Consider the following 27,011-nt stretch of genomic DNA (forward strand, 5'->3'; position numbering starts at 1 on the left):
GGAGCCAGTGAAGTGACTTGAGGAGAGGGGTAGTATGAGTAAAGTGACCCTGGCGGGAGACGAGACGGGCAGCAGAGTTTTGAACCGATTGGAGAGGAGAGAGGTGACTAAGTGGGAGGCCAGCAAGAAGCAGATTGCAGTAGTCTAAACGAGAGGTGACAAGGGTGTGAAGAAGCCCTAGCCCTTCTACCCGTGTGTTTTGTGGGAGAAGGTGCTTCTTGAGGATTTTCCTCCTGATACATCCATGCATTTGCTTACTTCATGATTTGTTTCCAAGTGTTTATATTTATCAGAATTACTGTTAGTCATGCTTTTTATTGTTTCTTATCAATAAGATCTATCTTTTTTTGTCTTTTTTCTTCCTCCTCAGCAGCTGGGACTGCAAGAGTCATTCCTACAAAGACAGTGTTGTGCCGTCTGTGGTAAAGTGAAATGCAAAAGGCACAGGCAAGTTGTGTATGAAACTTTTACAAACCCATTAATACCTGATCCAGAAAAGCTTTGGTTCTTGCCAGATCATTTACAGATTCTGGATGGGAAACCAAATTTATGTGAATCACATCTATGTTGACATCTATATTTTCATAGTCTACTGTTGGGAAAACAAGTCAAACGTTTTACTTTGTTGTTTGGTAGGCCTACTTTGCTCCTTGAAAAGTATCAGCCGTGGTTGGGTCTGAAAGTATCTTCTAAGGTCGATGCATCTCTTTCTGAGGTAACTTGTTTATTACACACATGTTTACATAGAGCTTTATTTGAAACATTTTTTTGCCCCTCCTCCCCAATCTAATACTGTCCAAAGTAGGTTATCAAACATATAAACGGCAAGTGACTGACTCACCTGCAAATGCGCAGTAGAGTCAAAACGCTGAGAGTGTAGAAGTCCAAGCCCCGCCTCCACCAGCAGTACAGCCCAATAGGGAGGAGGGCTTGGACATGGGCGTGGAAATCGGAGGAGGAGGGAGCATGGAGGGAAGGAGGGGGGGGCGGAACTGAGGGAAACAGATGCTGGGGGGAGGGCAGGGGAGAGAGCAGGGTTGGTGAACGGGGGGGGGGGGGGGGGGGGGGGGGGGGATGCCATAGGAAAACAAAAAAAACTAGCCCGTTGTTACGGGCTTAACGGCTGGTAATATATAACAGAGACCTAAAACAAAAATTAACGCACAAATAATGAAACCAGAATAGCAAATCCTTAACCTGCCGATCTAAGGGCTATGTTTACCCAAGTGCTTTTTAGCATGTGCTATGTTAGTTTTTAATCCGCTCTGGATAATAGTGGAATATAAATTGAAATAAATGAAATTCTGGGCAAATGTCTTTTAACTGCTTTCTAGGAGAACAGGTATCAGTAATAGACCTGATAGCTGAGGGGCAAAGAATTCCAAATGTGGGATGGGATGAGAACAGTAATGGGGGGTGGGGGGGAATACCAAGGGTGTATAATGACCCATTGAATGTCCCTCAAGGTATGCAAATCAAGGAAATACTGGTGAGACATAAAAAAAATAACAGCCTAGTGATCGTGAATCAGGTCCTTTGCTCACCTTAAGTCTTCATTCTGTAAATCCTTAAACACCATCTGTGACCAGTTCCCTGGTGGAAAATAGTTACAAACTGTTGTATCACTGGTACTATACTCTCTGTCGTCTGGTAAAAATGTTTGGTAGCGGCTCTACTCACTGTTGGAGAGGATGTGGGAGCATGGGGGATATGTATCATATATGGCGGGCCTGCTCTAACATACAAAGCTATTGGACAGAGGTTTTGCATCTTTTATATAGCAGGTGACAGGAGTGGCCTACCAAGGCGGAATATTGCCTGCTGCATTTTAAACCAGTGGGTAGTAAAGCGGACTTACGTAGACTGGCTACTAGCATTTTTGTTGCCGGCAAGATCGCCTTGGCAGTGGCCTGGAAAAAAGCGATGAACATTGTGCTTCACAAGATGGATTTTATTTACCAGATGACCAAATTAACTGCTTTGACAACTGGCTGGCAAACCCAATTCCAGTGTCAGTGGGATTGTTGTCATTCTTGGAGATCCCAGTTGGGGACGGTACTGCCATTTTCAATGATGGTGGTGCTTAGAGGTAGGAGCACATGGGCATTGCTCCTGCCTTTTACCTTTCTGGAGTGACTAGGGTCATGGAGGGGGGAGGGGGCAATAATTTAGAGTTCATTAGAATTACAGGAGGCGTAATGTACCCTAACTGAAGATTTTATAATAATCACTAGCTTTGCTCATGAATTAAACAAATAATTGAAACCATTCATCTATTCCAATTTACATGTGTTCCAAGGCTGTTCAGCAACACTATCCTTGTCACTTTTCCCTAAAGTGTCATACTACTTCCACCCGGGGGACTGGGACCCAGGGTGGGGGTGCCACTTATTCTTCTCTTCTGTCTTCCCCCACGTTAAAAACGTTACTTTTGCTGGTGGGGGTTGCCCAAGACCCACCAACTGAAGGGCTCTGCAGCTCGAACCTTGCCTTGTGCGATGTCATTGTTGGCGTGCTTTCCAGCCTCTGACGCTGGCACTCCTTGCGCATGCTCAGTTCATGCACAAGGAGTGCTGCAGTTGGTGACTGGAAAGCAAGCAGCTGACTTTCCCACACGGGGGGGGGGGGGGGGGGGGGAGGGGTGTCAGGCTGCATAGCTTTTTGGCTGGCGGGCTTGAGCATCCCACCAGCCATTCAGGCTACTGTAGTTGGGGAGGGGGGGCGCCCATGCCCCCCCATAGCTACACCACTACTGCTTTAGTAATTCCCTGATGCTTAGTGCATATGATAGTAACTCCAAATGACTACAAAAGTGGTTGAGCCATGGGTCAGGTGTCGTCAGAGATAATTACAACAAACTGGAAGGCAGTAGGATATATTACGAATGTATTGTCTTTTATAAATGGGCTCTTCAGCTGTTTGGCAAAACGCCAAGGAGGACCTAGCAATCAAGAAGTCAACAGCTGTTGAAGGAGGAACACAAAGAGTGGGAAGTGGACCAATGACTCCAGGGAAACGGGATACAGGTCTACAAGGCACCACTTTATTCGTGAAGGAGAGAGGTGCGGGAGCCGTGTTAGTCCACTCTTAAAGGTTATCAATAGAAATCAAACATGGAAAAGAAAATAAGATGATACCTTTTTTATTGGACATAACTTAATCCATTTCTTGATTAGCTTTTGAAGGTTGCCCTTCTTCGTCAGATCGGAAATAAGCAAATGAGCTAGCTGACAGTGTATATAAGTGAAAACATTCAAGCATTACTATGACAGTAAAATAGATACCATTGGAGATTCTACATGGAATGTTGCTACTATTGGAGATTCTACATGGAATGTTGCTATTCCACTAGCAACATTCCATGTAGAAGCCTGCGCGGCCACATTGGTGATCCGCAAGGGCCGACTTCTACATGGAATGTTGCTAGTGGAATAGCATAATACTGATCTATTGGCAAAAGTATATATATAGATCTTCAATCAACCAGATTTTTTTCAGCAGTTTCAAATATTCTAATTATCTGGTTTAGTTCCCTTTGTATCTTCTTGAGTAATTTATCTAATACACCATTCAATAGATGTTTGATTTTATGCAGGATATCTACACAGTATTTAAAATATTTTATTTTTGAACCTCAGTATTCAAAATCGTTCATCTGATAACTAGAAGACGATTATCCAATTCTTCATTGGTTCTTAATTATTCAAATTATTAAGTCACTGTTTTATATATGTTCATTTAAATCAGCACTTATCTTTTATTTTTGTCGGATTCAGGGGATGAAACGTCCGACGTACGTTTCGCCCATAATGGGCTGTCTCAAGGACATTTCCCTAAAACATACAATAAACCAGTAGTTAAACCATTTTCGCTATCAGATAATCTATTTCAATAAAAGAGATATCTAGCAAACCATTTATTGTATTAAAGCTTCTTAAGAAAACTCACCCCGTGTTTAATTCAGCGTCAGCTAGGCAAAAGTTATCAGCCAAGATGGCGCCCGCTTTTTTTCAAATACCTTAAGTAGGCAGTACGCGATGACGTGTCACTGATAAATTAATTTTAAGTCCCGCCCCCCAAGGCGTTCCACCAGCAGCCAAAAAAAACCTGATATTGCTACTGGTGGATAGGAGGATCATATAAAAATTATATATGCACACTTTTAAGTTAGCGATGTCCATTCAATTTCAACATTCAATCCTCTAGGAGAGACTGTTTGATACAAAAAAATGTTGAATTGCTCTCTAAAATTTAACAGTTTCCTTATAGATCCACCTTCTTGCCGATAATCCAAGCATTCAACAATTCTCCATCTAATATCATTCCATGCATGATTTTTCTGAAGCCAGTGTTCTACTAAGGGTGCCTGAACATTATGAGTAGAAATTTTTGATTTATGCTCATTTAATCTGGTTTTTATAGATCTTGAGGTCCTACCTATATATATTAATTCACAAGGGCATTTAATAGCATATATAACATTTTTACTGTCACAGTTTGTTCTTATCCTGCTTTTCATCGTTTTATCTCTATTAGGTACCTTCCAGTTTTCCTCCAATATCGCAAGTGAGCACCATTGACAGTGATCACATGTAGTTTGTTTACCCTGTATATCAACTAACTGATCATTCCTATAAAATTTATTTTTACTCAAGCGTTCTACCAGGGTTTTACCCCTGGTATAGGAAATCATAGGTAGATCTTCAAAACATGGGTATAATTGCATAATGTACCAGTGATCTTTAATTACCTTGGCAATTTTCTGACTTATCCCGGTAAAGGGCAGAATACATGTAAGACAGTCTTCATCTACTTTAGTAGTTTCTTGTAGCAAAAGTGCTCTTTGAGCAAATCTTGCTCTGGTATATGCCCTATTTAAAGCCCGTTTTGGATAGCCGAGACAGCCCATTATGGGCGAAACGTACGTCGGACGTTTCATCCCCTGAATCCGACAAAAATAAAAGATAAGTGCTGATTTAAATGAATATATATAAAACAGTGACTTAATAATTTGAATAATTAAGAACCAATGAAGAATTGGATAATCGTCTTCTAGTTATCAGATGAACGATTTTGAATACTGAGGTTCAAAAATAAAATATTTTAAATACTGTGTAGATATCCTGCATAAAATCAAACATCTATTGAATGGTGTATTAGATAAATTACTCAAGAAGATACAAAGGGAACTAAACCAGATAATTAGAATATTTGAAGCTAGTGGAATAGCAACATTCCATGTAGAATCTATAGAAATCAAACAAAATAAAACATGGAAAAGAAAATAAGATGATACCTTTTTTTATTGGACATAACTTAATACATTTCTTGATTAGCTTTCGAAGGTTGCCCTTCTTCGTCAGATCGGAAATATAAACCTTTGATGCAAATAATATCCAATAAAGTCTGATGCACCCACAATCTAGTTCCTTGGCCGGTAACACGCAAGACATAACCGTGGATCCTGCTTCCTAATAAAAATATAATTTATCAGGGATAACATAATTTGCAATACGTGTAAAAGCCAATTCCCTTTTAGCTAAAATTAATACTCCTCCTTTTCAATAAGTCTGATGTGGTTGGTGAAAGACCTCATGTGCTGATGTATCTACCTGCTGCACCAGTACTAAATCGCTCGGGATAAACCATGTTTCTATGATCTGTTTAGAATTATTTTATTTTTGTTACATTTGTACCCCGCGCTTTCCCACTCATGGCAGGCTCAATGCGGCTTACATATTATATACAGGTACTTATTTGTACCTGGGGTAATGGAAGGTTAAGTGACTTGCCCAGAGTCACAAGGAGCTGCCTGTGCCTGCAGTGGGAATCGAACCCAGTTCCCCAGGACCAAAGGCCACCACTCTAACCACTAGGCCACTCAATGTGGCTGTGCAGGCTTTTGTTTCTGAGTCTGATGTCCTGCACATACGTGCAGGACGTCAGACTCACAGAAACAAAAGCCTGCGCGGTCGCGTCGCTGATCTGCAAGGGCAGGCTTCTACATGGAATGTTGCTAGTGGAAATGCAACATTAACATTCCATCTAGAATCTCCAATAGTAGCAACATTCCATGTTGTTGTTACATTTGTACCCCGCGCTTTCCCACTCATGGCAGGCTCAATGCAGCTTACATATTATATACAGGTACTTATTTGTACCTGGGGCAATGGAGGGTTAAGTGACTTGCCCAGAGTCACAACATATATATATAGTAACATAGTAGTTGACGGCAGAAAAAGATCTGCACGGTCCATCCAGTCTGCCCAACAAGATAACTCATATGTGCTAATTTTGTGTATACCCTATGATTTGAACCTGTGCTCTTCAGGGCACAGACCTTATAAGTCTGCCCAGCATTATCCCCGCCTCCCAACCACCAGCCCCGCCTCCCAACCACCTGTGCCTGAAGTGGGAATCGAACTCAGTTCCCCAGGACCAAAGTCCATTACCCTAACCACTAGGCCATTCCTCCATAGCAGATAGGTGGGCTAAAAGTGTAATAAATGATGAAATGAAGGCTATTGGTTCAAAGCTCCTGCGTATCACTAGATGGGTGGGCCTCAGAGAAAAGGTTGGCATTGGAATGACAGGAGACTGTCGGGGGGGGGGGGGGGGGGGGGGGGGGGGGGGGGGATAAGAAGCACCAAAATGAGGTCCAGACAGACGGATTTTGATTGAATATTTTATTTCCCACAGGTCCTTGAATTAGTGTTGGAAAACTTTGTTTATCCGTGGTATAGGTAAGTGTGTTCTCAGATTCTAATGACCTATAGAATAGACTCCAGAATAAGAACCACTGATGGTAAATTGTGTGCATGTTTTCCAGATATGCTAGAAAGGATCTATGTGACCTCAAAAGTAGAGAATGGCACGGGTACAAAGTTTGTCCCCATCCCCACCCTGTCCCTGCAAGCTCCGCTCCCTTGCATGTTTTGCAGTCTTATATATATTATGTAGGGACTTTTGTAGGCCTATAACCCAAAGAAAAACATTACATGTAGACATTTACATTTGAATCAAAATACTGTTATGTCAGTTCATCCACACAAAGATCTTGGAACACTGTTACTTCTTGGCTTCCACCTAAACTTGTGTAGCATGAAAAGCAATAAAATCCAAAAACGAAAACCTGGATTGTACCAAGCTATAGCTGTGATCTGTGTAGAGAATGACATGGGGACAAAGTTTGTCCCCATCCCATCAACTAAGTGGCCGTGGGGTAACCCCAGGCGGGTGGCTAGGCGTTTCATGACCAACCTTTAGTCTTGTGGCAGCGGTGGAATTGTCAGACTCAGTGCTTGGAGTGAGGGTCATCATCCACTGAGTGATTCAGAGTCGTTTTTATCTGTATTCTCCAGACACAGAGCACAGTGAACAAGTGTAGCAGCAACAGGGTCCCTTTACTGTTATTTTTTTTTTTTGGTAGTGTTAGGAGGTCAGCAGTGTACTGATGGTGAATGGCAGTGGCCAGCAGACACTGGAGATGCCTGACCTAACACAAGAGCAACCGGATGGCCTCAGCGAGGAGGAGCTGCAGGACTGGCCTGTGCAGAGTTCTTCTGGGGTGAGAGCGGACCCCTTGTGGGCAGAGGCCATTGAGTTGGCAGGGCCAGGTGCCACAGCAGCTGAAATACGGCACATCTACATGCTACAGCGACAAACAGCTGCAACGTGAAGACCGTGAATTCCAGTTGCGGTATGAAGAGCGTGAGTTTGTATCCAAAGCGCCCACCCAACCCCTGCACCGAGGTCAGAAGCAGGATCAGGCACAACCTGTTTGCGCAGTTTGATGATACCCGAGGTGACATAGATGGATATCTAACTGCCTTTGAAAAAAATTTGCCGCCTCAACGAGAATCCTCAGAAAGACTGGGTGTGCTATCTGGGAGGAAAGCTCACTGGTAGAGCAGTTGAGGTGTTCTAAGGACTGTCCATAGAGACGTGCTTCCAGTTTGAGGAGGTGTGCAAAACTTTGTTGAACCATTATGCAATTACCCCAGAGACCTACAGACTAAAGTTCCGGACTTTGCAAAAGAGGGTGGATGATGCTTACAGCGAGTCTGTGATTCAGCTAAGATACCAGCATCATCGGTGGCTAAGTGGAGCTGAAGTTAAAACACTGGAGGACTGCCAGAACCTGATGGTCTTGGAGCGGTTTCTTCAGCGTTGTTGTCCAGAGGTGAGGGAACATGTTCAAGATCACCATCCCCGTACTCCAGAGAAGGCGACTGAGTTGGCTGACATCTTTATGGCTAACTGTCCCTGGTTGGCAAAGAGAAGCTGTCCTTATCCGCAGCAGCCGGGATCAAAGGACAGCCAGGGCTCTAAGCCAAATATCCCTACAACCTCAGAGACTGTCAGCAAACCCTCCAGTGTTCCCCAAAAACCTTAACACAGTGATGGCGAACCTATGGCACGCGTGCCGTTGCATTACCCACCGGAAGTTCGTTCCCTCCTCACTTCGAGTTCCAGGCCCCCTCCCTCTGAATTTTAAAAGTCATCTATTTTACCTCGTTGGGGTTAGGGCTGCAGTCCACACTGATAACAAAGACGCTCATGCCTAAAGGCTTAAGGCAGTGATGACGAACCTTTCAGAGACCGAGTGCCCAAACAGCAACCCAAAATTATTTATTGTGAAGCACCTACAGGGCAATTTAACAGATGGTGCATTCCCCCCCTCCCCCTCGCCCCCCCTCCAAGTTCCAGGGTCCCCCCTCCCTCCAAATTTTAAAAGTCATCTATCTTACCTCATTGGGGTTAGGGCGGCAGCAGCAGTAAAAAGCATGCAGGCTCGGTGCTTAGTTCAGTTTTCCCTTCTCTCTCAGTTCTGGTCCCGCCCTTGCGGAAACAGGAAATGAGAAGGTAGTGACGGCAGCTGGCCTTGCTGAGTTTAAAGGGGGTCTGGACAGATTCCTGAAGGAAAAGTCCATTGATCGTTATTAAATTTGGGGGTTTTGCCAGGTTCTTGGGGCCTGGATTGGCCTGGCCGCTGTCGGAGATGGAGTGCTGGGCTTGATGGACCTTTGGTCTTTTCCCAGCGTGGCAGTGCTTATGTACTTATGGGTTCCTCCTTCCCACGTACATCACTTTGCACTTGTCAACGTTGAACTTCATGTGCCATTTGGACGCTCAATCCCCCAGTCTCATGAGGTCCTCTTGTAATCTTTCATACTCCTCCTGCGACGAGACGACCCTGGATAACTTTGTGTCATCTGCAAATTTAATTACCTCACTAGTTACTCCCATCTCAAGGTCATTTATAAATATGTTAAAAAGCAGCGGTCCCAGCACAGACCCCTGAGGGACCCCACTAACTACCCTTCCCTATCGAGAATAATGACCATTCAACCCTACTCTCTGCTTCCTATCTTTTAACCAGCTCTTAATCCATAATAATACACTGCCTCCGATCCCATGACTCTCCAGTTTCCTTTGGAGTCTTTCATGAGGCACTTTGTCAAACGCCTTCTGAAAATCTAGATATACAATATCAACCGGTTCCCCTTTGTCCACGTTTGTTCACCCCCTCGAAAAAATGCAGTAGATTTGTGAGGCAAGACTTCCCTTCACTAAATCCGTGCTAACTTTGTCTCAGTAGCCCATGCTTTTGTATGTGCTCCGTAATTTTATTCTTAATAATAGCCTCCACCATTTTTCCCGACACCGACGTCAGACTCACCGGTCTATAATTTCCCGGATCTCCTCTGGAACCCTTTTTAAAAATCGGCTCTGCTTTTAAGAAAATTGCCTTGTATTTAATGTAATTAATGTAGTATCCTCTGTGCAGGCCTTGTTTTAGTTTTTTTAAACTAATTTTTCTATTGTAAACTGCCAAGTTGCCTATGTGTAGGTCTTGGCGCAGTATATCAAGTGTCCACAATAAATAGATAAGATGGTGGTTGACATTTGTTCATATAACAAAAGAGAGGGAACGAAGTACAAACTAAAGTCCAAACAAAAAAAACAGCACCACGGGCCTTTAAAAATGGAACACGGTTCTTTAATGAATGAGCCTTAACAAAAAGACCCGACACGGGCCGTGTTTCGGTGACTAGCACCTGCGTCAGGGGTCACAGTGATGACGTGGAAAACTTGGGGAATAACTCGAATATATTCCTTACCCCACGTCTCATGTAGTAAAAGCTACAAAGCACCACTTTCACTTTCTGTATCCAAATGGATATATTGTAGAGGAATATATTCGAGTTATTCCCCAAGTTTTCCAGGTCATCACTGTGACCCCTGACGCAGGTGCTAGTCACCGAAACACGGCCCGTGTCGGGTCTTTTTGTCAAGGCTCATTCATTAAAGAACTGTGTTCCATTTTTAAAGGCCCGTGGTGCTGTTTTTTTTGTTTGGTTGACATTTGTTCATCATGATTTTCCTTAGTTGAGAAATACAATCATGACTTTAAAATTACTGAGTAATGTAAAAGCATCTGTGATTGAACTGTGGACAACCAAATCGTGAAAAGTTATTTACAAGTATTCCTGAAGGATTAAAATGCCTGTATAAAAAAAAAAAATAGACCTTTTTTCCCTTAAGATGTTCCAGATTTAATTGTGCTTGATTTTTTTTTTCCTAAAATTGAATATATCTGAGACCTATTCCTGTTTTCAAACTTTTTCGTTTCCATATTACAGGGTTGTGACCGATGATGAATCGTTCGTTGATGAGCTAAGAATAGCCTTACGTTTTTTTGCATCTGTATTAGTACACAGGATTCATAAGGTAGGTCTATATTTAAAAAAAAAAAAAACTTTGTCCAGCAGTGTGCTGGGAAATTTTTAACAAAAGGCTCTCTCTCCGGGCATAGCCAGCCCTTCAATTTGGGGGTGCCCCAAGGTGGACTAGGGGGCAAAACATTCCTCCCTCCCCCTCCCCCCCCAATGCAGGCTCATTAGACATACCTTTGCTGGGCTGAGATGCTGAGCCCCACCGGCCGAATAAATAGACTGCCACCACTCCTTGTTTCTGGCTCTGAGCCGCATGCCAGGAATTCTCACGCATATTTGCAGCCATAAGGGATTTACAAGTTTACACAGTGAGTAAAATGTTACTGTATTAGTATAAGTTATTGAGAGGGGTTTAGGATAGAGTTGTGAGCACTTTTGCATGTGTTTGTTTGTGTAGGACCCGACTCCTGATGACGCGGATGTAGCGAAACACAGGCTGTGTAGAGTCTGGGGTACATCGGATGACTGTAAGAGTTTAAAGCACATCGCATGAGTGGAAGTGGATTGACCACAGGAGTGGAGAACTCTAAGCAAATGTTTGCATTTTCGTTTGGAATTCCTGGGACCCAGCACATATGAAAAGGATTGGATTTTGTGTAGTGCTATGGCTATGATGGGAGTTTAAAGCAACAAGCACACCCTAGGGCAATGATGGGCAACCTTTTGAGCTTGGTGTGTCAAAATTCGCCAAAAAAACGAGCATAACTCGGGTGGTGTGTCACTTCGAGAAAAAAACCATAATTTTGCGATATTTATAGTTTAAATAACAAAAATGTATAATTGTAATATATAACTATATTTAATAAACCAAAAACTAATTATTTAACTTACCTGCCACTGTTTCTAATGGCGGGAAACAGCACCCATGATTTATTCTCCCTTTTTGTTTTCCCTCTCTATTAACGAATTGCTACAAACAAGTAGTGAAAGGAGCATTATAAAAGCAATGAAAAGTGATTTCTTAGCTGGACCGGTATTTTTAGGAACTTCCCAAACAAGTGTGGAGCAGGAGCAACAGTCATTGTCCAAGAACAGCTGCGCTAAGGCTGCAACAGGATCACAGAGAGGAAGAAAGCGGCCGCTGACCGACTTTATTTGTCTGAAGAGAGCAGCAGCTGCCTGGGTTACTCGTAACTCAGCACTCAGGTTCGACATTTAATCACAATTGCCTTGAGCCTCAGGCAGTTTTTTCACCTGGCTGAGCTACAACTGCAGTGAGCTGTGATTGGTTGTAGGGAGTCTCTCTGGCGCCTAAAAGGGCACTCCTAATTGGATGATTCTGACGAAGAGGACTGCTGGTTACCAAGGCTGCGAGGTGGGGCGGAGCAGGGGGGTTCCGACTCGGAGGGGGGTTCTGAAGCTGCAATAAGACCACTAACGCCCCTGTCGCCCCTGCCTAAGACCGGCCCTGGCAGTAAGAGCAGGTAGGCTGGGTTCTATTTGCTGCCAGCTTTCAACCCGTGTGTCATCCAAAATGGCTACGCGTGTCAGTGCTGACACGCGTGTCATAGGTTCGCCATCAGGGCCCTAGGGGGTAGTGCTGCACTAAAATTAGATGAACATTTTGAACTTGCAGTGCAGTGCTGTGACCAGTATGGAAGATTAAAGCAACAGGCACACCCCGTGGGGGCAGTGCAGCACTAGCATCAGAGGAACTTTTTGAATAAATATCCTGCTGAGGTTACTGGGCATTTTGAACAGTTAGGATATAACATGTATTAGTGGGTTTGCTCCATTAAGGTTTTATTGTGAAATGTGTATGAGTGAGCGTGCATGAGTGTGTATGAAGGAATGATATGTTAAGGTATTAGGTTTTGTAAGCAAATAAATAATAAAGGTATTTTCTAAAAATGAATTAACTGGCAGAGAGATTTATACGCATATTTGCTCGAGAAGTCCTGGCATGTTGCTCAGAGCCAGAAAGAAGCAGCGGCAGCCAATTTATTTGGCTAGTGGGGCTTGGTATCTCTGCCAGCAAAGGTAAAGGAGTTCAGAGACACCAAGCGTAGCCCATCTCAAAGCTGAAGATTTACCACCACTATTCTGGAGATTGAAGGTCAATGAGTGAATGGACATTTCTCTGGTAAGTGAACGCTATTTTGCTTTGTGCTTTGGGAACTGAAAGATTGGGGTTTAAAGGAGGAATTGTAGGTTAGTGTTAGGCAAAATAAAAATATAAAAAGCAAATTTTATCAACTAATCTCCATAGTCTTTTCCACTTAGTTTTAAAAATTTTGTACCACAGCATTAGTCTTCTCACCCACCCCTAGGACAACTCTCCATTTATAGTCAGTTATTGTAATTAGGGTAACAAGCAAGGAGTGCTCTTAGAGTTTTAAATATATTTCATTACCATCTAAGAAGGAAACACTAAATAAATCATACAATATACTATATAAACTAAAAGACACTTTTATATTAGGCTAATATCCTTAATACTGTAGCAAGTTTTAAATTATTGAAAAACTCAAAAACACTAAGATGGAGTCAGCAGTCCAGCAGCGAGAGAGGCGATATCCAGGCTTTTGCATTGAGTGTCACATGTATGATTATCTCCCAGTTGGTGAGATGTCATATGTGTGTGCCCGATGCAAAGAGCTCCTAGCTCTCAGAGAACATGTACGTTCTCTTGAGGCTTGAGTAGCAGACTTGGTGGAGCTGAGGGAGACAGAGGTACATAGAGGAGACCTACAGGGATGTTGTGGAGAAGTCCCACCTCCAGTCTGGTAGCCCCTGTGCTAACTTGGAGGAGGGAGGTCTCCTAGAAGGAGAGCATCACCTTGGTGAAGTAGGAAGTACTCCTGGAGCCAGGACCTGCCCACCAGGGGATATACTATCCTCTCGCACTGAGGATATGTCTCCAAGTGCTGCCTGGGAGGGAAAGGTTAGGACAGCTGTTATAGTTGGTGATTCGATCATTAGGCATATAGATAGCTGGGTGGCTGGTGGACATGAGGATCGCCTGGTGCGAAAGTGGTGGACCTCACTCGTCACCTAGATAGGATTTTAGATAGTGCTGGAGAGGAGCCGGCTGTCCTGGTACATGTGGGTACCAATGACATAGGAAAATGTGGGAGAGAGGTTCTGGAAGCCAAATTTAGGCTCTTAGGTAGAAAGCTCAAATCCAGATCCTCTAGGGTAGCATTTTCTGAAATGCTACCCGTTCCATTCTTAGGGCCCAAGAGACAGGCAGAGCTCCGGAGTCTCAATGCGTGGATGAGACGATGGTGCAGGGAGTAGGGTTTTAGATTTGTTAGGAACTGGGCAACATTCTGGTGAAGGAGGAGCCTATTCTGAAAGGATGGGCTCCACCTTAACCAGGATGGGACCAGGCTGCTGGTGTCGGCATTTAAAAAGGAGATAGAGCAGCTTTTAAACTAGAAACGGTGGGGGGGGGGGGGGGGGGGGGGTTGTGTTGATAGGTTGGGGGGGAGGGGGGCTGTTTGATACAGGAAACCCAACTCTAGTGGGTTCATGAGAGACTTGTAGTGATAGAGCAGCTTTTCAACTAGAAATGGGGGGGAAGGCCGACAGTCACTCAAAAGCGCATGGTTCAGGATAAAAGGTATCTTTCAAAGATATCACCAAAACAGGGAACATAGAGTATCCTGATAGTGAGGGTGCAAAAGAGACCGTAGTAGATCAGGTGTTCTTAAATAAAAATCAGACAAAAGATTGCAAATTAATACTGTCAAGTACTAAGCATGATTTAAATAGGAACAACAAACATAGTTTGAAATGTCTATGTGCGAATGCCAGGAGCCTAAGAAATAAGATGGGAGAGTTAGAATATATTGCACTAAATGAAAAATGAGATATAATAGACATCTCTGAGACCTGGTGGAAGGAGGATAACCAGTGGGACACTATCATATCAGGGTACAAATTATATCGTAGTGATAGGGTGGATCGAATTGGTGGAGGGGTAGCATTATATATTAACGAGAGCCTTGAATCAAATAGATTGAAAATTCTGCAGGAAACAAAACACTTCTTGGAATCACTGTGGATTTAAATTCCATGTGTAAAAGGGGAAAAGATAGTGATAGGAGTGTACTACTGTCCGCCTGGCCAGGATGAACAGACGGATGCAGAAATGTTAAAGGAAATTAGGGACGCAAACAAACTGGGCAACGCAATAATAGTGGGTGATTTCAATTACCCCGATATTGACTGGGTAAATGTAACATCAGGCCATGCTAGGGAGGTAAAATTCCTTAATGAAATCAAGGACAGCTTTATGGAGCAGCTGGTACAGGAGCCAACGAGACAAGGAAAAATTCTAGACCTAGTCCTTAATGGAGCGCATGATCAGGTGTGGGAGGTAATGGTGCTGGGGCCGCTTGATAACAGTGATCATAATATGATTGGATTTGATATTAACTTTGAAGTAAGTGTACATAGGAAATCAAATACGTTAGTGTTTAACTTTAAAAAAGGAGACTATGATAAAATGAGAAGAACGGTGAAAAGAAAACTTAGAGGAGCGACTGCGAGGGTCAAAAATTTTACATCAGGCGTGGATGTTGTTCAAAAACACCATCCTGGAAGCCCAGGCCAAATATATTCCGCGTATTAAAAAAGGAGGACGGAAGACCAAACGACAGCCAGCGTGGTTAAAAAGTGAGGTGAAGGAAGCTATTAGAGCTAAAAGAAAATCCTTCAGAAAATGGAAGAAGGAACCGACTAAAAATAATAAGAAACAGCATAAGGAATGTCAAGTCAAATGCAAAGCGCTGATAAGTAAGGCTAAAAGGGACCTCTGCTTTTTAACATATTTAGAAATGACCTAGAGATGGGAGTAACTAGTGAGGTAATTAAATTTGCTGATGACACAAAGTTATTCAAAGTCAAATCACGGGAGGATTGTGAAAAATTACAAGAGGACCTTACGAGACTGGGAGACTGGGCGTCTAAATGGCAGATGATGTTTAATGTGAGCAAGTGCAAAGTGATGCATGTGGGAAAGAGGAACCCGAATTATAGCTACGTCATGCAAGGTTCCACGTTAAGAGTCACGACCCAAGAAAGGGATCTAGGTGCCGTCGTTGATGATATGTTGAAACCTTCTGCTCGGTGTTCTGCTGCGGCTAAGAAAGCAAATAGAATGTTAGGTATTATTAGGAAAGGAATGGAAAACAAAAATGAGGATGTTATAATGCCTTTGTATCGCTCCATGGTGCGATCGCACCTCAAATATTGTGTTCAATTCTGGTCATCGCATCTCAAAAAAGACATAGTGGAATTAGAAAAGGTGCAGAGAAGGGCGACGAAAATGATAAAGGGGATGGGCTCTTCAGCTTGGAGAAAAGGCGGCTGAGGGGAGATATGATAGAGGTCTATAATTAATGAGTGGAGTTGAACGGGTAGATGTGAAGCGTCTGTTTACGCTTTCCAAAAATACTAGGATTAGGGGGCATGTGATGAAGCTACAATATAGTAAATTTAAAATGAATCTGAGAAAAGTTTTCTTCACTCAACGTGTGGAATTCGTTGCCAGAGAATGTGGTAAAGACAGCTTAGCGGAGTTTTAAAAAGATTTGGACGGCTTCCTAAAGGGAAAAGTCCATAGACCGTTATTACTACTACTACTAACTAGCATTTCTAAAGCGCTACTAGAGTTACGCAGCGCTGTACAATTTAAACATAGAAGGACAGTCCCTGCTCAAAGAACTTACAATCTAAAAGACAAGAGAACAATCTAAAGACAAGTGAACAATCTAGAGGACGAGTGAACAGTTAATCTGATAGGGTGGATAGATTGGGGCATTCTATATATCTCGAGCGGTTAGGCGCCGAAGGCAGCATTGAAGAGGTGAGTTTTAAGCAGAGATTTGAAGATGGGTAGGGAGGGGGCATGGCGTATGGGTAAAGGAAGATTGTTCCAGGCATAGGGTGAGGCAAGGCAGAATGAGCGGAGCCTGGAGTTGGCAGTGGTGGAGAAGGGTACTGAGAGAAGGGCTTTGTCCTGTGAGCGGAGGTTGCGGGCGGGAACATAGGGGGAGATGAGGGTGGAGAGGTAGTATGGAGCCGCAGACTGAGTGCATTTGTAGGTAAGGAGGAGGAGCTTGAATTATATGCGATATCTGATCAGAAGCCAATGAAGTGATTTGAGGAGAGGGGTGATATGTGTATATCGGTTTTGGCGGAATATAAGACGTACAGCAGCGTTCTGAACTGATTGAAGGGGGGATAGATGGCTGAGTGGGAGGCCGGTGAGGAGTAAGTTGCAGTAATCAAGGCGAGAGGTAATGAGAGCGTGGACGAGAGTTCTGGTGGTGTACTCAGAGAGGAAAGGGCGAATTTTGCTGATGTTGAAGAGGAAGAAGCGACAGGTCTTGGCAGTCTGTTGGATATGAGCAGAGAAGGAGAGGGAGGAGTCGAAGATGACTCCGAGGTTGCGGGCAGATGGGACGGGGAGGATGAGGGTGTTATCAACAGAGATAGAGAGTGGAGAAAGAGGAGAAGTGGGTTTAGGAGGAAAGACGAGGAGCTCGGTCTTGGACATGTTCAGCTTTAGGTGGCGGTTGGGCATCCATGCCGCAATGTCGGATAAACAGGCCGATACCTTGGCCTGGGTCTCCGCGGTGATGTCAGGTGTGGAGAGGTATAGCTGGGTGTCATCAGCATAAAGATGATACTGAAAACCATGAGACGAGATCAGCGAGCCCAGGGAAGAGGTGTAGATTGAGAAGAGAAGGGGTCCATTATTGAATGGACTTGGGGAAAATCCACTATTTCTGGGATTAGTAGTATAAAATGTTTTGTACTTTTTTTGAGATCTTGCCAGGTATATTGTGACCTGGATTGGCCACTGTTGGAAACAGGATGCTGGGCTTGATGGACCTTTGGTCTTTCCCAGTATGGCAGTACTTATGTACTTTGGATTCTTGATGGAATCTTGCTACTCTTTGGGGTTCTACATGGAATGTTGCTACACTTTGAAATTCTGCATGGAATCTTGTTATTCTTCAGAATTCTAGAATCTTGCTACTCTTTGGGGTTCTACATAGAATGTTGCTACTATTTAGGTTTCTGCCAGGTACTTGTGACCTGGATTGGCCACTGTTGGAAACAGGATGCTGGGCTTGATGGACCTTTGGTCTTTCCCAGTATGGCAGTACTTATGTGCTTGTCATGCTGATTAAAACATATATCCTATTACTTGATGTAACTTTATTGGTTAGATCCCAATTTAAATGCTAACCTATGATTACACCACTCTGCACCCAACACGTACCATTAACAGTACCTCAACCCAAAGGTCTCACTTCAACAGGGTTAACATCCCTCCTCACCCCTTACAAACCTCTTCCCACTAAAGGGGCCTCCTAAATACTCATAACCCCCCTCCCTATCCACCCCATCCCCAATCCTACTTCCACCTCATCCCCTAATGTCCCAATCATCTACAGCGAAAGCTACAAACCAAACTGGACAACAACTTTTTGCTCATGAAGATCTCAACTCTATACTTTGTTCACTATTAAGCTGCGACTCCGAGGACTGAGAGCCTGCAAATAAGGGTCCCAAATCTGAAAAAACGTTCTTCTTGAGCCCCTTGCCGACCTTGCCTCCCACGTGACCAAAAGGTGCATCTGATTCCTCCAATGCCAAAAAGCGGGAGGAACCTGTACACATATTTATAATTACTACTACTACTTAACATTCCTAGAGCGCTACTAGGGTTACGCAGCGCTGTACAAATTAACAATTAAGGACGGTCCCTGCTCGGAAGAGCTTACAATCTAAAGGACGAAATGTCAAGTTGGGGTAGATAAGTTTTCCTGAGAAGAGGTGTAGTGGTTAGGTGCCGAAGGCATTGATTTGAAGATGGGTAGGGAGGGGGCACGGCGTATGGGCTCAGGGAGTTTGTTCCAGGCGTGGGGTGAGGCGAGACAAGGGGCGGAGCCTGGAGTTGGAGGTGGTGGAGAAGGGTACTGAAAGGAGAGATTTGTCTTGAGAGCGGAGGTTACGGGTAGGGACGTAAGGGGAGATGAGGGTAGAGAGGTACGGAGGGGCCGCAGATCGAGTGCATTTGTAGGTGAGTAAGAGAAGCTTGAACTGTATGCGGTATCTGATTGGGAGCCAGTGAAGTGACTTGAGGAGAGGGGTGATATGAGTATATTGGTTAAGGCGGCAGATAAGACGTGCGGCAGAGTTCTGGATGGACTGAAGGGGAGATAGATGGCTACGTGGGAGGCCGGTCAGGAGTAGGTTGCAGTAGTCAAGGCGAGAGGTAATGAGAGAGTGGGTGAGAGTTCGGGTGGTGTGCTCGGAGAGGAAGGGGCGAATTTTGCTAATGTTATAGAGGAATTAATTAATTAAGGGAAGACTAATAAAGAATTGCATTAATCCCTTGATGAGAACCAACTTGTGCTATGTTTTGAAATTGCTTACTGATTAAATGTTGTTTAATGTTTTTGCTGTTGTTTTGTGTGCCGTATATTAGTTCTGGGATTTGATGATGGCAGAACTCCTTAAACCCAAATTAAAAGTGAAACGTGGCAGACTATGACGCTTGCTAACAAAACCTCTGTAAGTTGCTAATTATGATAGCGTCTTAATTTTCTTCAATTTTGTGTCTGTCTAGGTGGATATTCCAACTATTATAACAGGAAAAATGCTAAAAACTGCAATGAAGCATATTGAAATAGTATCAAAAGCAAGGCAAAAAGGTATCGTACTGTAGAACAACTTTGGAGAGTCGAAATGAACAGAACATTGCATTTTGTGAAAAATAACCTCTGTTTCAGCAGGAAAGGTTTAGAGGCAAAATTTTTATTTTCACACTTGTGCAACTAGGGTAGCCTGTCCATGTTGTCTTTGGATTTCTGGTCGTTTTTTTGCCTCTACCCCCCCCCCCCCCCCCCCCCCCACGCTAAATACTGTTTCATTTATCCCCTAGCTGTCTTGTGAAGTCAAAAGTACTTGCTGTCTTTTCAGTTCAGCTTCCAGTAGAAATGTTTTTGTAGTGTTAAGTTACATTCAGCTGTTTAAATAGATTCAGCTGGGTAGATCTTGGCTGCAGAGGTGGTAGCTGAAACACTCTCAATAGATAAGATTAATATTGTGAAAATGTATTTAGATCAAACTGTGAGTTTAGATTCTGTGGGCAGGTTTCGATATAGATGAAATCATCAGATGCAAATCACCTTGCCTGTTAGCTACGTCTTAAATTGGTAATCAGAATAGCGCCACTCTAAATTATTCAGTTTACAAAACACTTACTTGTTGGGTAAAATACCCAACATAGCAATGCTATATTTAGGGGGTTGTTTTGAAGGAGCAGGAAGGATTTGGTTTTTAATGCAGCTTAGTTTATCACGGGAGTTACTAATCTGTGTATTTCAGTGCTGTAGGTTAGTGACTCCATGGTACGTGAATAACTCAACTTGTGGTCAACCTGCAAACTATAGCTCCTTCCTTCCAGGGAAGTGAAGGGGAGGCAGGGGTGTAGCCACGGGTGGGCCTGGGTCCAAGGCCTATCCTAACTACCCCCCCAATCTAACATCCCTCGCTGCCAATGATTCACACAGGCCACGTCTGACCCTCTCTGATAAAAGTTCCTGTTTATGCGAGGGCTGGATGGACGCGGCAGGGGGAAATTCCTGTGTGAATTGCCAGCGACGGCCCAAAAAAGAAAGCTGCAGGCACCTCGGCAGTGGCGGGGAAGAGCAGAAAGAGACAGGCAACGCTCCTGGACGGCCGGACCCGGACCCGTGGAAGGAAAGGCAGTGAGGGATGTTGGATTGAGGCAGGCTGGATTGGGGGAAGGCAGAACTTCTGCCGCAGAAGCGCTGGACTTGGCGGGCTGGAGGGAAGGGACAGTGCTGCCGGACTTGTGGGAGGAAGGAGACTGGAGGGAAGGGAGAGAGCTACTGGATGTGGGAGGAAGAGGAGGAGGGGTTCTGGATGGAAAGGAGAGAGCTGCTGGACTTGGGAGGGCTGGAGGGAAGGGAGAGAGCTGCCGGACGTGGGAGGAAGAGATCTGGATGGAAGGGAGAAAGCTGCTGAACATGGGAGGAAGAGGAGGGAAGGGTCTGGATGGAAGGGAGAGAGCTGCTGCATGTGGGAGGAGGAGGGGGCTGGAGAGCAGGGAGAGAGCTGGACGTGGGAAGACGAAGTGGGATCTGGATGAAAGGGCGAGCGCTGCTGGATGTGGGAGGAAGAGGGGGCTGAAAGGAAGGGCGAGAGCTGCTGGACATGGGAAGAAGAGGAGGAGAGGGCTGGAGAGAAGAGAGAGAGCTGCTGGATGTGGGAGGAAGAGGAGGAGGGGAGCTGTAGGGAAGGGAGAGAACTGCTGGAACAGCACAAGGAGGAAGGGAAAGGAAACGGAGATACCAGACCAAGGAGATGAAGGAAAAGGGGATCAAATACTGAACCTACAGTGGTAGGGAGGAAGGAAGGGAGGGTGGGTGGACTGGCAGGCAGGGAATCAAGAAAGAAAACCAGATGCTGGAAAGGAGAATGAATGAGAGGAGAGAAACTGGATGGGTTAGGGTCAGAGAGGATACAGATATATTGGCACTGGGGATGAAGAGAGGGGAGAAGCTGGACAGGGAAATATAGAGACAGAGAAAGGGAGTTGCTGAACATGGAGGAAGCTAGAGGTACAGAGATGGAAGAAGATGGATAGTGGACATGGAGAGAGTAGAAACATCAAATGGACAGGAGACCTTGGTGAGTGAGTTAAGAGAAGACAGAAAAATGTAGAAACCAAAGCCTGGGTCCAACATGATTTGAAAAATAAAATGACCAGACAACAAACGGTAGAAAAAAATAATTTTATTTTTCTATTTTGTGATTAGAAATATGTCAGATTTGAAATGTACATCCTGCCAGAGCTGGTGTTAGATATGACTGGGGCCCAAGGCAAAAATTTGGGAGGGGACCCCCAAAGCTTACTAACAGGCTGCACCTTCAGCTTCTGGCTGGCCTGGAGTTCTCTCTGGCTAGGGGGCCAAATGCAGTTCCCTAGTTGTAAGCCCCCTAACAGAGTGGAAGAGTAGCCTAGTGGTTAGTGCAGTGGACTTTGATCCTCGGGAACTAGGTTCAATTCCCACTGCAGCTCCTTGTGACTGGGCAAGTCACTTAACCCTCCATTGCCCCAGGTACAAAATAAATACCTGTTTAAATGTAAACCGCTTTGAATGTACCGTATTTTTGAGACTAAGACGCACCGGACCATAAGACGCACCTAGGTTTTAGAGGAGGGAAATAGGAAAAATAAAATTTGCTTTTTCCCTTCTCTAAAACCTAGGTGCTCCGGTGCGTCTTGTCCGAATCCCTCCCTCCAAGTTCGGGATCGCCCTCAGGGTTACCTCCTCCCCCCTCCCCGGCCCTGTCACCACCTCTCCCCTTACTCACGCGATCTTCCCTGGTGGTCTAGTGACGTCGGGGCAGGAAAGAGCCCCCTCTTTCCTGCCCAGCGCGCTGCTCTCCATCCTCCTGTATGCAGCCTGACGGTCTCGGCGAGATTCAAAATGGCCACCGAGAATTGAAGTCTAGGCGGCCATTTTGAATCTCACCGAGACCGTCAGGCTGCATACAGGAGGATGGAGAGCAGCGCGCTGGGCAGGAAAGAGGGGGCTCTTTCCTGCCCCGACGTCACTAGACCACCAGGGAAGATCGCGTGAGTAAGGGGAGAAGTGGTGACAGGGCCGAGGGGAGGGCGATCCCCAACTCGGAGGGAGGGAGGGAGGGAGGGCAGCCTGCCAGCCAGCCAGCCAAATCTCTACCTTCGGACTATAAGACGCACCCCCCCCATTTTCCTCCCAAATTTGGGGGGAAAAAAGTGCGTCTTATAGTCCGAAAAATACGGTAGTTGCAAAATACCACAGAAAGGCGGTATATCAAGTCCCATTTCCATCATCTCTTGCATGTGCTATCATATTTTGCACAGTATAAGAGAAAATGCATCTCTTTTTGTATTTGTCCGTGCTGTGCTACATGCAAGTTCTGGCCTCTTGGGATTTTGATTTAATTTGTTTATGGTTTGTGGTCACTTGTTCTGTATTTGGCATTTATAGTTCTGTGTGTGTGAGACCAAAGTATTTTGTTAGCATGAATTTTCTATGTAGTATTCAATAGTAATTTGGCTTGTTCAGTTTTCTTGATGTATTGATATTTTAGGGCCCCACTGTAATATTTAGGGCCTATTTGGGGGAAGCATATGTGTGTTGGAGGACCGTGGCTCAATGGAGGATGAAGAGTGTATCCTCTTGTATGTCCCCTCGCTTTCAATGTGGCCTGAAGCCGCTGAGGCCAGCACTACTACTCCCATTGAAGTTATTGGGAGTGGGGTAGGTATGTGGTAGGGGCTTGGGCAGGGCATAGGTGCATGAGGTGGCAGGTTTTTCTCTGTTGCCCACCTATCCAATCTGTTGGCCCACCCAAAAATTGCCTTCTGGCTACGCCACTGAGGGGAAGGGGTGGGGAGGGCCTGGAGCAGAAAACAGCCGTTCTGCTCCCTAATCCAGCCTTCTCTTTTTTTGTTTTTTTTTTGTTACATTTGTACTCCGCGCTTTCCCACTCATGGCAGGCTCAATGTGGCTTACATGGGGCACTGGAGGGTTAAGTGACTTGCCCAGAGTCACAAGGAGTTGCCTGTGTCTGAAGTGGGAATCGAACTCAGTTCCCCAGGACCAAAGTCCATCACCCTAAGCACTAGGCCACTCCTCCACTGTTGCTACTATTTGAGATTCTACATGGAATGTTGCTATTCCACTAGAAGTCGGCCCTTGCAGATCACCAATGTGGCCGCGCAGGCTTCTGCTTCTGTGAATCTGACGTCCTGCACGTATGTGCAGGACGTCAGACTCACAGAAACAGAAGCCTGCGCAGCCTTCTACATGGAATGTTGCTAGTGGAATAGCAACATTCCATGTAGAATCTCCAATAGTAGCAACATTCCAAGTAGAATCTCCAATAGTAGCAACATTCCATGTAGAATCTCCAATAGTATCTATTTTATTTTTGTTACATTTGTACCCTGCGCTTTCCCACTCATGGCAGGCTCAACGTGGCTTACATGGGACAATGGAGAGTTAAGTGACTTGCCCAGGCTCAATGCGTCAATGCGGCTTACATGGGGCAATGGAGGGTTAAGTGACTTGCCCAGGCTCAATGCGGCTTACATGGGGCAATGGAGGGTTAAGTGACTTGCCCAGGCTCAATGCGGCTTACATGGGGCAATGGAGGGTTAAGTGACTTGCCCAGGCTCAATGCGGCTTACATGGGGCAATGGAGGGTTAAGTGACTTGCCCAGAGTCACAAGGAGCTGCCTGTGCCTGAAGTGGGAATCCAACTCAGTTCCTCAGTTCCCCAGGACCAAAGTCCACCACCCTAACCACTAGGCCACTTCTCCACTGTTGCTACTATTTGAGATTCTACATGGAATGTTGCTATTCCACTAGAAGTCGGCCCTTGCAGATCACCAATGTGGTTGCGCAGGCTTCTGCTTCTGTGAGTCTGACAGACTCACAGAAACAGAAGCCTGCGCAGCCTTCTACATGGAATGTTGCTAGTGGAATAGCAACATTCCATGTAGAATCTCCAATAGTAGCAACATTCCATGTAGAATCTCCAATAGTATCTATTTTATTTTTGTTACATTTGTACCCTGCGCTTTCCCGCTCATGGCAGGCTCAATGCGGCTTACATGGGGCAATGGAGGGTTAAGTGACTTGCCCAGAGTCACAAGGAGCTGCCTGTGCCTGAAGTGGGAATCGAACTCAGTTCCTCAGGACCAAAGTCCACCACCCTAACCACTAGGCCACATTTGTTTGTTTGTTTGTTTTTTTAATCCTTCAATATAAGTCTGCCTGCAAAGAGAGACACTAATTTAAAAATACTACCCTGTATATCCAGATACTCAAATTGGGTTAACTGCAAGTGGTAGTAAAATGCACACATATTTGTTTACTTTCATTTTGATGCCAATAACAGCATTGTCACATTTTTGTTTGACTTAGTTAAAAATACCGAATATCTACAGCAAGCTGCCATAGAAGAATATGGACCAGATCTTCACACGGCATTGAGGAGTCGTCGAGATGAGCTCAATTACCTCAGGAAACTTACTGAACTACTTTTCCCCTACATTCTTCCCCCTAAAGCAACGGATTGTAGGTATGATATTTTTCGTGTTCTGATGCTCTATTAGAACAGGTTAGATATATGTGGTACCAATTTAGACCTGTAGTGTGCAATAAAAAACAGAAGCAAAATTGGGACTGCATAGATACACAGTACTTTTCTGGTAGGCTTCAAACCAAAATCTACCTCAGGCCTCATTTTGGATTTTGTTACCTGATTGTACCCATATAGACTGGGGAGAAGTGCTCACCATAGAAAAATAATTCTTCTGTGATGTTGCTTACATGGGACGTTCAGGCGCATATTCTCTCACTAATATCCTTAGTACCTTATCAAGTTTTAAATTATTGAAAAACTCAATAAAGTTAAGGTGGAGACAGCAGTCCAGCAGCGAGAGGGGTGCTATCCAGTCTTTTGCATTGAGTGTTACATGTATGATTATTTCCCAGTTGGTGAGAGGTTGTATTTTTTTATTTATTTATTTTTTTTATTTGTTGCATTTGTAGCCCAGATTTTCCCACCTTTTTGCAGGCTCAATGTGGCTTACATGGTACCGTAATCGGCGTTAATCGATTTCGGTATGAACAAATACAAGTTGCGATTAATATCAAGCTGATAATATGCTAGAGTGAGATACATGTAAGGTAAAGACAATTGGGGAGAGCTTAGAGAGGGAAGAAGAGTTAGGTTATGTCCGTTACGATCTTTGGTTAAGTTGTATCGCAGATGTCCAGGTTTTTTATGTTGGGTTGGTGGGGTATGCCCTTCTGAACAGTTCTGGTTTTAGTGCTTTCCGGAAATTCATGTGGTCGAGTGTGGTTTTTACTATTTTTGGTAGTGCGTTCCACAGTTGTGCGCTCAGGTAGGAAAAGCTGGAAGCATAGGTGGATTTGTATTTGAGTCCTTTGCTGCTTGGGTAATGGAGGTTTAGGTATGATGTTTCTGGGTGGTAGGTCGATTGAGGTCTGTCATGTATCCCGGTGCCTCACCGTAGATGATTTTGTGAACTGTCGTACAGATTTTGAATGTGATACGTTCCTTATTTGGAAGCCAGTGCAGTTTTTCTTGGAGTGGTTTGGCACTGTCTTATACGGTCTGTGCCGGGGCTGGTGGTTGGGAGGCGGGGCTAGTGCTGGGCAGACTTATACAGTCTGTGCTGGGGCTGGTGGTTGGGCGGCGGGGATAGTGCTGGGCAGACTTATACGGTCTGTGCCAGAGCCGGTGGTGGGAGGCAGGGATAGTGCTGGGCAGACTTATACGGTCTGTGCCAGAGCTGGTGGTGGGAGGCGGGACTGGTAGTTGGGAGGCGAGGATAGTGCTGGGCAGACTTATACAGTCTGTGCCAGAGCTGGTGGTGGGAGGCGGGGTTGGTGGTTGGGAGGCGGGGATAGGGCTGGCCAGACTTATACGGTCTGTGCTCTGAAGAGGACAGTACAAATAAAAAAGTAGCACATATGAATTTATCTTCTTGGGCAGACTGGACCATGCAGGTCTTTTTCTGCCGTCATCTACTATGTTACTATGTTACATATATAAGCCGTGCTGCTGTGTTTTGGGCGGTTTGAAGTTTCTTTATAATTTGTTCTTTGCATCCCGCATAGATTCCGTTACAATAGTCTGCGTGGCTTAGCACCATTGATTTGTACAAGGTTGCGAAATATTATGTGTGTTCACAAAGCAGAGAGCTCCTAGTCTTTGGAGAATGGGTCCGTTCTCTTGAGGCTAGAGTAGTGAAGGAGCTGAGGGAGTCAGAAATGTACGTAAAGGAAACCTACAGGAACATTGTAGAGAAGTCCCACCTCCCAGTCTGGCAGCCCCTATGCTGCCTTGGAGGAGGGAGGTCTCCTAAAAGGAGAGCATCACCCTTGTGATGTAGGAAGTACTCCTCTAGCCATGACTTTCCCACCAGGGGCTGCACTATCCTCTCGCACCGAGGATGTGTCTCCAAGAACTTCTGCCCAGGCGGGGAAGGGTTAGGACAGCTGTTGTAGTTGGTGATTCAATCATTAAGCATGTAGATAGCCTGGTGGCTGGTGGACATGAGGATCTCCTGGTCTCTTGCCTGCCTGGTGTGAAGGTGGTAGATCTCACGCGTCGTCTAGATAGGATCTTAGATAGTGCTGGGGAGGAGTCGGCTGTCTTGGTACATGTGGGTACCAATGACTTAGGAAA

General features: G+C 44.8%; 1 protein-coding gene across 4 annotated transcripts in view; it reads left to right on the forward strand.

Moving 5' to 3' along the window:
- The window catches only part of LOC115467288 (sorting nexin-14-like), a 181,081-nt gene that overhangs the window by 15,331 nt on the left and 138,739 nt on the right, over window positions 1-27,011 (forward strand). For 2 of the 4 annotated variants that reach the window (XM_030199125.1, XM_030199127.1), the window contains exons 3-8: window positions 371-447; window positions 637-715; window positions 6,700-6,743; window positions 10,647-10,734; window positions 19,333-19,417; window positions 24,716-24,872. In XM_030199125.1, coding sequence (XP_030054985.1) covers window positions 371-447; window positions 637-715; window positions 6,700-6,743; window positions 10,647-10,734; window positions 19,333-19,417; window positions 24,716-24,872 — 530 coding nt within the window. The remainder of the gene's footprint in view (window positions 1-370; window positions 448-636; window positions 716-6,699; window positions 6,744-10,646; window positions 10,735-19,332; window positions 19,418-24,715; window positions 24,873-27,011) is intronic. The other 2 variants (XM_030199126.1, XM_030199128.1) reach the window with 1 other exon arrangement.

This window comes from Microcaecilia unicolor, chromosome 3, assembly GCF_901765095.1.
Source record: "Microcaecilia unicolor chromosome 3, aMicUni1.1, whole genome shotgun sequence".
NCBI classification, from domain to species: domain Eukaryota; kingdom Metazoa; phylum Chordata; class Amphibia; order Gymnophiona; family Siphonopidae; genus Microcaecilia; species Microcaecilia unicolor.